Source organism: Haliaeetus albicilla, chromosome 1, assembly GCF_947461875.1.
Source record: "Haliaeetus albicilla chromosome 1, bHalAlb1.1, whole genome shotgun sequence".
NCBI lineage: Eukaryota > Metazoa > Chordata > Aves > Accipitriformes > Accipitridae > Haliaeetus > Haliaeetus albicilla.
The window spans coordinates 56,396,565-56,410,121 of record NC_091483.1 but is presented as its reverse complement, the minus strand read 5'-3'; the positions used below and the strand labels follow the sequence as shown (position 1 = coordinate 56,410,121).

The window sequence follows — 13,557 nt, the reverse complement described above, 5'->3', positions numbered from 1 at the left end:
GTGTATATGTTCATGCAAACACACATTTAGGCTCAGAATATTTGTTAAGCAAGAAATTCTGTTTTCATCTGAGCAATGGTCAGTTTATGTAAAAAAAATCTGGGCATTCCAGTTAAAGAACAACAAGGGGGTATTTGAAAGAATAAATGTGTTATATCTGAGCAAGAAAGAACTGCTCTGAGCTTGATATGGCTCATCTTTCCTACCTAAGAAGGGGACTGAGATGCTCTACTCCTAAGCAGGCAGCCAGCTAGTGGGCCAGAAAACTGAGTAGACAGACCCTTGTCTCTTTCATCCCCATTTTTTGTCATGCCATCCGATGCAAATGCGTCAAAGACTGCGTACAACTGCGGTGCATACCTGATGTGGGCAAAGAGCCTCATCGCTGAGACATGGGGTGGAATGAGCTAAAGCCTGCTGGCTGTTTCTGATGCACAGGCTTCCTCCAGAACAGGACCAACAGCAAGCCCCAAGTAACCTCCTATTAGGTAAGGGAGAAAAGACTTTAAGACAGAAAATGTACAGCTTTTTCTGTGTGCATATTTGCTGTTAATTTGTTCTAATGTTAACATAAAAAAAACTAATAACAAGTCTCTTTGGAGCATCCCTTAACAATTTGCATGTTTTCCAGATTCCTACGGGAATTTGTAGAATTCCTATGCTTCATTAACAAAACCTCAGCAGCACAAGTTTAAGAATATTTTGGAGTGAACTTCAATAAATTCTGAAAGGGTTTTTAACAACGTGGGAAATTAACTATTAGTCTAGCTTCACATCACACAAGCAGAGAATTTGACACAGGTACATAAGAAGAGCTTTTATATTTCTCTGAGCTAATTTATTCAAGAGCAGTGTAAGGCCTTTGCTCTGAATTGCAAAGACAGTAATTCAAAGACTAAATTGCTTCATGATGTATACAAATCATCCCGCCTAAAATGATTTAAATAAAACTCATTTTAAAATACAATAGGTTCATTCATAACACTTAAAGAGGGAATTTGTACACTGCTTGGCTTACAATAAACTGTCAGGGCATATTAGTTTAAGAAACATCCGTATGAATCACGTTAGATTGTAGACAGTTATGAGTTGTCTTCACAAAAGAGAAGCTATAATAACTGCTTAATGATGCTTGCACTACTGTTACTACTATTATAATACTAAAGTCAATTAGCTTAAACATTATATTATGTAATCAAAGACAGCTCAAAGAGCTATTTCGTAAAGCTGGGAAGAAAAGGTTGACCTATCAAAACTTCTGAGAATTGAAAAAATTTCTCTTTCTACACGGAGACAACTCTGAGATCGTTGCTTTTTCCACAGAAAATGCCAGAACTTAGGAGTAATGAATAGTCCCATAGTTATGGCAGTCCTCTGGAGAGTAGGAAACCCTAGCTTAGATCTTCCTTCGGCTTAAATTTGAAGACTTAACCTAAAAAGTATAAACTGGGTAGCCCATATCTCAAGTAAAGATTGCAAACACCATGCTGGTTTGTGACCAGCTGGCCTCTCTAACCCAGAATATTTCAACAGTGGCGGGAACTAGGATGTTCCCACTGAATGCTCATTTCAGCGTGTACCGAATCAGTTGCTAAACCTGACTAAAGCATCTTCTATCTGTGGTGACTTATTACTCCATTTAGAAGACTTTTCTCCCCACAGCCCTCCTGGGTGGCTTTTGTACAAATAGCCCCTTCACTTCTTTGTTTTCAGTTAGTAGTTTTCAGTGCTTAGTCTGGCACAGTGTAAATACGCCAGCAGTCATCATGCAACATTTTCTCCTTCAGGTGATGGGAAGGAACATCTTCCACGCTGCCAGGTAGAAGAGGCTTTCTCTGGCTTCCAGCTTTCCCCTGTGGCTACCCCCAGAGACTGCATTTCCCCCTGTGCTCTGCTTGGAGCTTTTCTTGAACATACTTCAAAGCTGCTGTAGATTATTATACCATTTCCTCTCTATGCTATGTCTTGCTAAAAATGTAAAGCTCAGAGTGTGAACAAAGCATTGCATATCACTGGTGCTTCACAAGACTAGATATTGTCAGTAAGTAATTTTTTTTTTTTCCTTGGTATAAAGGCATCCCCAGAGAGCCATGGTATAGATTGTAGGATATTTGGGGTAGGTCCAATGCCACAGTTTACAAAAACCAATTTTAATACTCAAGCCTCAAGGCAAAGTCTTTGAAGTTTCATTTAATAGTTCTGTGTCCTGATGTGTATTTCCCTCATGTGAGATACAGTGGATGTTTAAATAGCTCAGAATTTGAAACACCTAGGAAGTCTTTACGGAGAAGACAGAAGTCATCCTGGAAACACCAAAAAACTTCTCCTAAAAGAGATTTTCCTACAAACATGTAGAAAACTAAAGATGAGTGAAAAGGTAAACACTTGGTAGTAATGCAGCCATTCATCATTAATTACATTTATACATAAAAAAGGCAACAATGTTAAAATATTTTATGTATACACATATATAATTGTCTGCACCAGACATGTACATACCAGTTGCAGTTTCCAGTTCTTTGCTGAGGTACTTAAAGCAGTGCCCTGACTAACTAACAGTACAAATAAAGTAAGTGATATGTATTTGAAGCAACTGCTTCTGGTACCGACATATAAAAATGCAACTGAATGTAAGGTTTCATTGAGTAAAGTGGATTATTCTATCTGCACATGAGCAAGTTAATGGTATGTTGTGGGGAGTAGGGACTTCCATCTCTGCAATATAGTAATTCTCCAGAAATAGTTGTCATCACAAGCATTTTACAATAACTGATAAAATGCACATGTACCTACGTGCTTTTCATATGAGGAACCCATTGTTACAAAACTGTTTTTGAAACTAACCTACAGCACTAAAACTGTATAAAATGGGCAGAGACAGCAACACTTTATTTTCACCTTGAGTATGTGAAAGCTTCAGGTGTCAGGTCACCAAATATTAAAAATCAGTGTTTCATAAAGACTGTGATGTAAGTTAAATTAGAAAAGTCTTTACAGGGAATGAGATAACTAACTGAATTAAAAGGTCCCAGACCAAGGAGCCTGGTCAGGACAGCAGGTACTTAGATGCTTAATAGCTAATTTCACACTAGTCAGGAGAGCGTATTCAGTATCTTTTCACTTTTGTCAGCGCTGTACAAGACATGACTGCCACTGCAGCCCCAGGAGCACTTCAGCAGTAGAGCCAGAAGGTACTCGTCCATCTGGGAAACCTTAGGCTGGCTGAGGAACTTGTCTAATTCACATTCCTTCCTTGACACAGGTTGATCCCCACGGAAACATGCTGCTTAGCCCACTTGAAATACGAAATGACGTCAGCAGCTCAGATGTGTTCACGAGCCTCCATGACCCCCGAGCCACCACGTACACGTACGACAGTGCCAACCTGCAGTACAGAAGAGCCACTTCCAGCAGAGACCTCTACAGTAGGAGTGCTCTGGACAGGCACAGGCTTCATAAAAAAGGACGCTTACGAAGAAGGGCATCCCAGATCAAAGTCAAAATCCCTGATTTGACTGATGTTAACTCGATAGACAAGTGGTCCAGAATGGTCTTTCCTATCACATTTATTCTTTTCAATGTTGTTTACTGGCTGTATTATGTCCACTAATTTATGCAATAACGTTACCATAGACTAACATAATTAGACTTGTTTCTTTTCCTTCTCAGTTTTGTTAACTCTGAAGAACTGCAGTAGCCATAATGTTACATGTTCAGGGTAAGATACCCAGCCGTCGAATACTTCTAGATTTAAGCTTTCAAAAAAACCCCACCAACCCCACCAACACAAATCCAGCCTCACCACATTCAGATCAGAATAGTAGAGATCTGCTCTTAAAGAGCATCTTCAGCAAAAGCGCTATACCTTTTTTTACAAAGTTTGTGCATCACCCGTTACCTTTCTGTACCCACTTTTACCTTTTTTTTAAGTGGAATAAAAATTAGTCCTACTGTATTTCTTACCACATTGGCAGCCCACAGCAGCATGCTTCCAAACAAGACAGTAAAACAACTCAAAGTGGTAGTTATGTCACAGTCTTTCAGCATTTAGAGTATAGAGAAATTTGGAGAAATAACTGTTTGAAGGGTTATAACTATTACATCACGCATCATTTTAAAGTTAATAGTTATACTAGGAAGTTTTTCCATAGTGTCTGTGAGAAGTATCACTCAAGGAAAAGTCAATTCACATTTTCAGAGAGGCAGAGATCTTCAGAAGAAAGAAAGGGTAGCAGAGACAACACCCACTGAGTTTTCAACTAAAGAATCAGCTGATTGGATCTAACTGGAATTTTGTTATTTCTACAAAGTAACAAAGTTGAAATTGATGAGAACAATTGTGTCATCTGTAATTTTGTATTAAAAGGTAGAAAACAAACACGTGTTCATTCCTGGAAGCAACTACCGAGGGATACCCCAGCCCAAGAGTGGCCACTTTTCTTGACTCCCAGGTTTCCTGTGGCTGGTAAGTGCAACACAATCTCCCAAACGTTGGCAGATGTCTTGGAACAGATCTGAGGAGAGTTCTGCACACAGTTTCCTACAGATTTCCTTACTCTGCTGAGGAAAAGGACATACGGCTGAGTCTTAACAACATACTGGTGATATTGGGTACACTGCTCCTGAGGACTTGCCTCTCCCCACCCAGCTGCTTATCGCCTGACACAACTCCAGCCACGGAGCCGCAGGTGAAGTGCTAGCAAGGTCCATGCAACTGAGAAGCAATAGGTCAGTCACCTCCTATCTGTATCCAATCCATTTCCCTTCTCTATTGCCAGATTTTCCTAACAGTGTTTACACTATGGTGCCTAACATAGCATTTTATTGAAACAGAACTATTATCAGCTAAATTTTATTTTGTATCAAAAGTGTTTCATACTTTTAGGAGAGTCAAGATATACAAGCCAACAGAGTCTATGTAGGTACCTAGGTGATTGTTATCAATAATGTTATCAAAGCTGGTACAGAAAGAAACATTGATCAGGACAGTAGGCAGCAATACCCACAGTTAGGAGTTAGTAGGGAATACAAATGAGTAATGCGGAAAGCTTCTTCACCAGTTCCTCATTGCCTGGCAGTAAGGTCAGCTGATGACATTATTGCCAGCTGACATTACAACTTTTTAATCAGAATGTAATAATACATTAAACACTCCTACATGTTAATGTTTGTCACATCCTGCAAGACCTGGACCTCCTAACAGATCAGGACCTGCTTCCTCTTCCCTTTGTTTGTGCAGAAGGCTTCTGCAGAAAGGGTCTGGAATGACAAATCACCAAACAAGAAAGGGAATAGGTTTAATTTACTCATTACAAAAAATATAAGGCTGCAAAACAGGCATTTGGCATTGCTAATCTAGGGGGGTCCTTGAGATTATCAGTTTTTCTGTGGGCTCCAATGTCCCAGTCTCATCCCAAGTTCAATGGAGCACAAATGTGGTCTCTTCAGCTGCAACCTTTAACCTCCATCCTACTAAAGAGTTGCACAATTTTACCAGATTAATCAGCCACTGGGTACAACTTGAGGTGATTCAGGACAAATATTAATTCAGACAAATGACTCTTCTGAATAGGCTACAACTTGTATGCCTATCCCCACCCTAAACCAACTCCAAATAATTTTTCAACACTTGCACCATATCAGCAACCAAAATAAGAACTGCCACATATCATCCCACATGGGACATTTTTATTAATTTTTTAGTTAAATTTAAACAATGTTTAGGTAAGAATATTATAGTGGAAACTAACGACACTATTTTGGCATCATAAAATAAATAATATGCAGAACATATGGAAGTCTTGCATGCCAAGCAAACTGAACTTTCCACAACTGCAAAAAATACCCCCAGGAGGGAGACAGCAGTAGGGCTGTATGTGCTGTCCGTTCCAAACACACACCCCATTAAACAGTTTTGAATTCAATGAACTGGCACCGGACTTTACAAACAGAGAAAGTCCATGAGCCAGTGAACTTGCCAACTTTGTGGTTATACACGGAAAAATATTCAAGGCAAGCAATACATTCTGCAGATTTGTAGCGTAAAATACTCTGAGAAAAACAAAAGTCAGTCACCCATGTTTTTGTATTACCTGATTTCCCAAAGATATTCACAGACAGACAACAGGTCAGTAATTTAACCCAGCTGTTCCAGTGGTGCGGAGACTTTACAACCCCTTCTTACAGCTATGGTGGACATTTAGGAAGAGCCAACATCCAACGTGGCATTGAAACAAGAATTTAGGTTAAATAAAAGGATCCTTTGCCTTCTATTATAAGAGCAAAGATCAGCTTTATTGATCTTCAGCATTTTGTCTTGTAGACTCCAAGCATCTGCATACACAGCTTCTAGCTTATGGATCATCCAGCTACTTCATGCACAGATGTCAGGCACATGGGCTAAAAGCAGTTACATTGTACAGTTCCAAGCCAAAAAAAAAAAGGGTACGGAGCAGAGAGGAAGGGCCATTAACAAACCAAGAGCAGTGCAAATGCAAAACTCCTTCAGAATGGCATGTTCCAAAATAGCATGGTCTACTCTCGTGCATCAGGAGTCCTTCAGCACAATACAAACCCCAGCCCTGCTGCCAGTTTTGAATGGCACGCAGCAAGGCCTGGCTGCGTCGAGAGCTGGAAGCCACGATCTTGAGTGAGGAAACAGCTGCCAGCTCTTGGCACAAAGTTTTGCAGCAGGAGCTAATAACCCCACCACATACAGAGGCAAGAGCCACTTACTGCAGGTTGGCAAAATCTCAGCCCAGAGCCAGCATCTCCTGCCTCCCACTGAGCTCCTATCCGCACATTTAACCACTGACTCTGGTAAAGAAAACAGAACTTGGCATACGATCTTGCAAGGCACGTTGGATTTAAATTAAAGCCTCTTTCAAAGCTTCAAGAGAGAATTAAAACCAAACTTGGGTATAGAGTGTATAACCTACAGTATTTCCACTACTTTTAGAAAGAAAGCAGAAGAAAACACTTCTCACTTGAGAGCAATAGCTTGGCAGCAAGCAAAAGGCAGTGGTTATTAGAGGCACAAGATGGAAAAGATGTGGCTGTTTATGGCTGTTTATGGGTTACTCATGTACATTGCTATCCAGAGCTAGGAATTAGTGAGTACAAAAGAAACACAACCTCTTCCCATCAATTGGTTGGAGTCATTTGGCTGGCTTTAAGCAATAAAGGTGAATAATGCTGTAATGCTAAGCTCCATCACCGTTGTACTTCAGTAGTTATTTTGCCTGCCCTTAGGAAGCAGACTTAAGATCAGCATAGATAAGGTCCTATTGCTAATTAGATTTCAGCTAAACCCCCTTAAAATTTGTGCAGTTGTCTCATGCAATTGTACTGGAACTCATTTTCAGCTAGGTTTCCCAAGGATATGAGCTTCTACTGTCCCTGAGTGTGTACGTTTGTGTGCTTACCTGGGAGTCTCCCAACAATATTTGAATCCACTGGTAATTTCAACCAAAAGATAACAGAACAGTAAGGATCTATGAGATACTACATTCTTACAAGTTTCAGCAAAGAAGCTAGCTGAGCAGAGGACAAAGCTTATGTTAATCCACCCTTCTTCTCTAGCAGAAAGGGATTCGATGAACCCCAACCTCATTAATCACAAAAAATAGTATTTTCAATATCATAGGCATATTTCTGACAACATTCCTGTGCTTTATGCTACCACTGAACAGCACAGCATTTGCCATTTCGGAGTCATCTGCTGGTTCACCTTGTTCACCCTTATAGAAAATGTTCCATCCCCTTGTACTGCATGTAGAGCATTTCTTGAGATGAATCATGAGGAAAGTCATGCAGGGCTGGGGACCATGTTCCACCGGCTGCTTTTGTTTCCCATCACCAATGAACCTCTGCCCCTTCTCATAATTCCCACATACTGAGGATGTGTTGCTAACACTGCCTTGGGACTAGTAGTCAAAAAAAGGGCTGTGTTATACCTGTTCTGTACAAAAATATTTTTAGATGGTTTCTGCATTGCAAAGCATAAAAACCCACATCTGTGATTTTACAAGTGTGTTTCTTCCTACCCCCATGGGCATCCACCCTGGAGCCCAAAAAAGGCAGGAGATCACAGAAGAATATTGAATTTCAGCGTAATGATACCAAAATGTATGTGCACAGGGTGAAAAAAATAAGAGACAAATGAGAAATCTGGCATTTCTTAAAGGAAGACCAGGTGACTTTGGTCTACTTACTGTCTGGAGTGCAGAGTGAACTCTAATTATGTTGTCTGGCTCCTTGATGTGTTTATTTTTTAATTACTTTATAAGTAATTTTGAGTCTCCAAGTGTTATAAAAACAACACTTCTTGTCTTGTGCTGGTTCCAGTCTAAGAAACAGCCTGGTAGTCATTCTTTTACACGTTTATTCTTGGCAAAATCCAATTGCATTTGAGTATCATTACCAACGAGGAGCCAAAATAATTACATAGCAAATGTAATGTAATGGCAGATGTTAAAAGACATCTTTTAACTCATCACTGGCTGTCCGTATCCACACAGTCTCACATGAAAGTATAAAATATCAATCACACCACCAAAAATGTTCATAAAGATGGTTTCCTTTGGCACACTATGCATTTCAGTGAGAGCATCAGCAACCTTGTTTGTATCTGTGAACATATCAGTTTCCTTGTTCCCGTCTCTGAAATGTCATTTGCTGTTTTGATCTAGCTGAAAACATATTACCTGATTTTTTTAGATTTTCAGAGGTAACTAACTTTGAATATTGTGTGCTGCAGCAAACAGCAGCTTTACGAAACAAAGCTGGCAAATCATCATTTCAAGAAAGAGCTGAATGAGATTTTGGCATAGGTAAAGAATTCAAGATTGGGTTTTACAAAGGTAGTTAATAGCAGTTCTTGTCAGATCATCCAACGCTTGCTCTGGCTCCCATCTAAATCAGTATCTACAGAAATATGGGAGATCCGAAACCTCTGTATTCCCAAGAAACAAAATTCCTTTTTACTGTAGCCATCCAAAAAAAGTTATTTAATCTATATGATGCTAGGAATCCTCCCCCCCAGACAGTCCACCACCAAAGCAGTCCCTGTGGACCTGTAGTAGTTCCCAGTCAGAAAAATCTCCACACCTTCCAGCCTTTCATTTCTCTATCAGCTAAATTATCTTACTAACCTGATGCTAAAAAGCAGCCAGAGCCTTCTCTATGTAGGACTCCCGCTGGTGCCAGCACCTATGAAGAGTACCTTTGAGTAAAATTCCCAGCCATGGACAACATGAAGCGTTGAACATCCAGTATATCCTCCACAAACCAGCTTAAAACACCAGGTTCTGCTCCTGCGATGACCTCTCCACAGAGTAGCCTGATGATGTGACCCACACAGGCTTGTAAAATCCAAAGGATGAATCTTTGTGAGATTTTCCTGCTTTTCTATGTTTTGGTAGTGGTCTTTTGGTCTTTCTGGAGAGTTCCTGAAGTAAGTATAAACTATAAATTTACAGACGGACATGTAGTATACTTCCAAATGTAATTAAGGTGGATTTAAAGAAGTAAAAAGCTTTATAAACTATCTTGATGCACTTATGAAAGCATTCTCCGGTACCAGAAAAGTAAAAATCCCTTTATTGCTAATACTTCATTATAAATATTAATTCGAACCTCAAAATGACAGCAAAGCGTGCATACTTTGGGACAAGGTGTTACTGGTTCTTAAAACTATCTTTCAGATAAAAGCATAATTGTGTTTCAGCATGCCTGTTGTCAGAAAGGCTTGCTCCAGAACTCAGAAACGTCCTACACATTTATATAGATTTTTTAAAAACACAGCTTCTTGAAATACACAACTGCATTGTTGCAAAAGCAGTTTTATTACAGTAGTCACTTCCATACCGACAGTTTGCTGCTCAAATCCTATTCTAATTCACTTTAGTGTGCCAAGGTCAAAGCTGAAATGATTGATCAAGAAAAACATTTTTCTGAAATCAAGGGAAGATTTCTATGAAATGAAGTGCAATGAATGCCAATGGAGGGCAAGTAAGATTATTTTTATAATTCACTTTTATATTTTGTATCAAGATACGCTGCATTTTCTGAATCAAATTGCAGGTCTGTTTATGCAATGCGAATTGCTGTAAGTGTATTTTACATGTTGAAATGAAAACTTCATACAGTGTGTCCATTATATGTACTATTTTCATCAGGACTTTTGGTTCAAAGAGCCTACTGTACAAAATTGTGTATCTGGTCTTATACATGCGTGAGAGGTCTGTACAAAGTACCTGCCAAACCACAGAGGTTTCACCAGTGTATTTATGATGGCTGTTTTCCTTTTTTTCGCCCACACAACTGCAGGACCCAGAAGTGAGCTGCTCTGCAGGGGCGAACACTAGGAGAATATGAACACATGTCCCTGAAACAGGACAAAAGCAGGAGCATCACCTGGGAACAAGTGTTACAAGTTAGCGTGGTGGGATGCACAAACATCAAAGCCATTCAGCTTACCATAACCAGCTAATAAGAAAGAGCTCAGGCCTGGAAGAACACAGAAAAATACAGATACGGCCAAAGCGAACGGATAGGCAAGGACAAAATTAAAAGTTATTTTATGTTAATGGCATCTCTTTAAACTCCTGCACCTTTGGTCTAATTCCTATGCCTTCAGAAGATTTCCCCGATTCTCCCCTTAGTCACAGACTCAAGTGGCTTTGCGAGTGACGCTCCCCACACCACAGCCCCTCCACGGCTTTTGTTACCGGTGCAGTTCTTGTATTTTACTCTGGTCCCAGCATACAGTTCCTCCAGGGGCTGTGACATGCACTGCAGTGCTCCGCGCTGTATGAAAACCTCTGTGTGGAAATGTAACGCCAACTTCCTTACCTAACCTCCCGTTCTTCAGCCCAGAACGGAGCACAGCAGGGCATACTTGACAGGTAAGCTCCTGGCCACATGAGCTTGTTTTAGATGTTTCCGTCACGTGTACTTTTTCCTATTCACTACCTTTTCATGTCTACCTGTATTCATCAAAGTGTATGCTGAAGCTGACACCAATATAATGGGTTTTGTGGAATCTCTAGCTTTTTGCATCCATTTGGCCTGGTACAGTCTCTACAAATGCCTTACCTGTCACAACTGGAGACCTTGCTTGCTCCAAAAGTACCTACTTCTCAGAGCAGAGACGGAATGAAACCATTTTCTGACAGATGATACAAAGCAGCAAGTTCTCTTCTCCATTCCTTTTAGTCCTTTTCCTTTCCATCTACTGGAGGCCATTATATACCTTACAAGGACAGTTCATGTCTCTGTAGGGATGTAAGGTCAGGATGCACCTTTCAAATGCAATTCCATGACAACTAAGTTTTAGCTGCTAGTTCTCAACTGCTCGTCAACAGGTGCTTCTCTCGATCTCTAGCCATTCACGTGACTGTTGCTATGTCCCCTGTCAAAAACGCCATTTTGATGGTTATATAAACAATAATCAGACTTTCAATAAAGTCTAACACCCACAAAAAAGCAGTTCATTGCACATTTATTACTGTCACATCATAACAGAAACTGTCCTTTTTTTTTTTTAAAGCAAAAAATAATTGAAAAATGATTCTTCAGCCTTTCCTGTTCAGTGCTGCAGTAAAGGACAGGACAAATATAGGATGATACTAAAGGCGAAACATCACCACATACCCTTAAGAGTAATTATAAATCCATTTTTACATAACTTACTATAACATTTAAAATGAAACTATGTAAACTTTAAGTCTCTATTACTAAGAAAAAGAAGTATTTTTAAATAGCATCTACATTTAAAAAAAATTGCTCTGTCAGCTAGATGTGTGGCAGATTTACGAACAGGAGTTTCATAGGTTGAATGTAAAAATCAAAGTTATCATCTGTGGCCTTTTATTGTTGAGAAAACAGATAGCTTTATTTTGAAGAATGCACTGTATTTTTGAACAACTGATCTTTGAAACCTAAGAGGTAGCAATATCAAAAGTCTCTTCAGCAACATACTGCTAAATAAGTTTAAAATATCCACTTTCATATTCTTTGAAGTACAGACCTTCTAGGTATCTGCTTTCTAAAATGTGTTTACAGTACATCTATAAATCGTAAAAATGGACCATCACACAAGGATCTTCTATCCAAATGACATCCCAAACTCAATAGTGATAGCATACACTCATATGAAATATATTACTAGCTGTTTATTATTTCTGCTACTGTAAATAGAAGGAATAGTTGTCAGGATAAAAACAGCGTGCCAACAATAAAAATCAGTTAAAAATCAGTCACTAAAAATTAAGCCTCTTTTCTCTACAAAAGCCTTTTAGCAACATACGCTATCACAGTATAATGAAAGCTAAAGCAGAATTACACCTTCGGTATGCATCATACAATCCATAAACCATTTAAGCACACAGGGCCATATCAAAGCAGTGTATTTATTCTTCTATAAAGCAACTAGTTCTAGAGGAAAAGGGAAAAGTGGAGTCAAGACAAATATACCTATGAATAGGCCTGACCAATTTATTCATTAAACTCTGTTAAAAAATAGCATTCTCCTGAACAGACTACTGGACAAACTGCAGTAACTCTTTCCAGATTTTTTTATAAAGCTAAACAAGTTTCAATTCCAGCCTGAATTTTTTAGCTTGAATTTGGTACCACTGATGCAAGGTCTTTATCTGTTATCTGATGCATTATCGCATTTCTGTTGCTTATAAATATTCAAGACTATGATCAAGCCATACCTGTTAAAGATTGCAGTCCTTTCATTGTAAGATATATTTTCCAGTCTTTCATTCTTACAGCTCTTAACCCCCTCCTCCACTTTTTCTCTGTCTTGAATTGCTGACAATGAACTACATGCACATCTGACTAAATGGACCAGTACCAAACAAAAGGGCAACAGACTACATTTTATAGACACGCATACTTTTTTTTTTTTAATATTTTCTGACCCACAAGACTTCTATGCTAGTTTTAGTATTAGAAACTTATATTTAGGTTACTCTTCATGAAGCCTACTAAAATCCTTTTCATAGAGGCCTTTCTACAAGAGAGCTTCTTATCCTCCTCCTCTTCCTGACCAGTCCTCTGAAGTCCAACTTTTTGTACAGATGTATTATTTTTACACTTTGGTTATATGAAAACCTATGGCACAACAAAATATAGCAGAAGAAACCCAAGACCCCTGATTTTGAAACTATGAAGATGGTAAGTCATCAACACTTTGCCTTTTTTATATGTTTTTATATATACAAAACATGCATATACACACACGGAGTACACATGAGTATTTAGAGAAGCATTACAGACAATTTGTTCTTTACGTATGGAAAAATGGTTTAACAAATAGTAAAAACCATAAAGGTTCCTGGTGTATGCTTGTCTAGTGTTACAGCTTCTAACTTGTTACATACTATGATCAAAACGCAATCTGCTTTCAGAAAGATTTAGACTACATTTCACCAGTTCTGTGCTCCATTATGTGGGCTGGGAGTAGCCTTTTCACAGTCTACGTAGGTCAGCTCCTCTCCAGCACTGCACGTCCTTTCAAAAACATTGATATATTTAAGTGAAAAG

General features: G+C 39.1%; 1 protein-coding gene across 1 annotated transcript in view; it reads left to right on the top strand.

Moving 5' to 3' along the window:
- The window catches only part of GABRB1 (gamma-aminobutyric acid type A receptor subunit beta1), a 137,554-nt gene extending 133,176 nt beyond the window's left edge, over nt 1-4,378 (top strand). Inside the window, exon 9 of the mRNA XM_069790759.1 lies at nt 3,263-4,378. Coding sequence (XP_069646860.1) covers nt 3,263-3,610 — 348 coding nt within the window. The 3' untranslated portion in view covers nt 3,611-4,378. The remainder of the gene's footprint in view (nt 1-3,262) is intronic.
- The last annotated feature ends 9,179 nt before the right edge of the window (nt 4,379-13,557 follow it).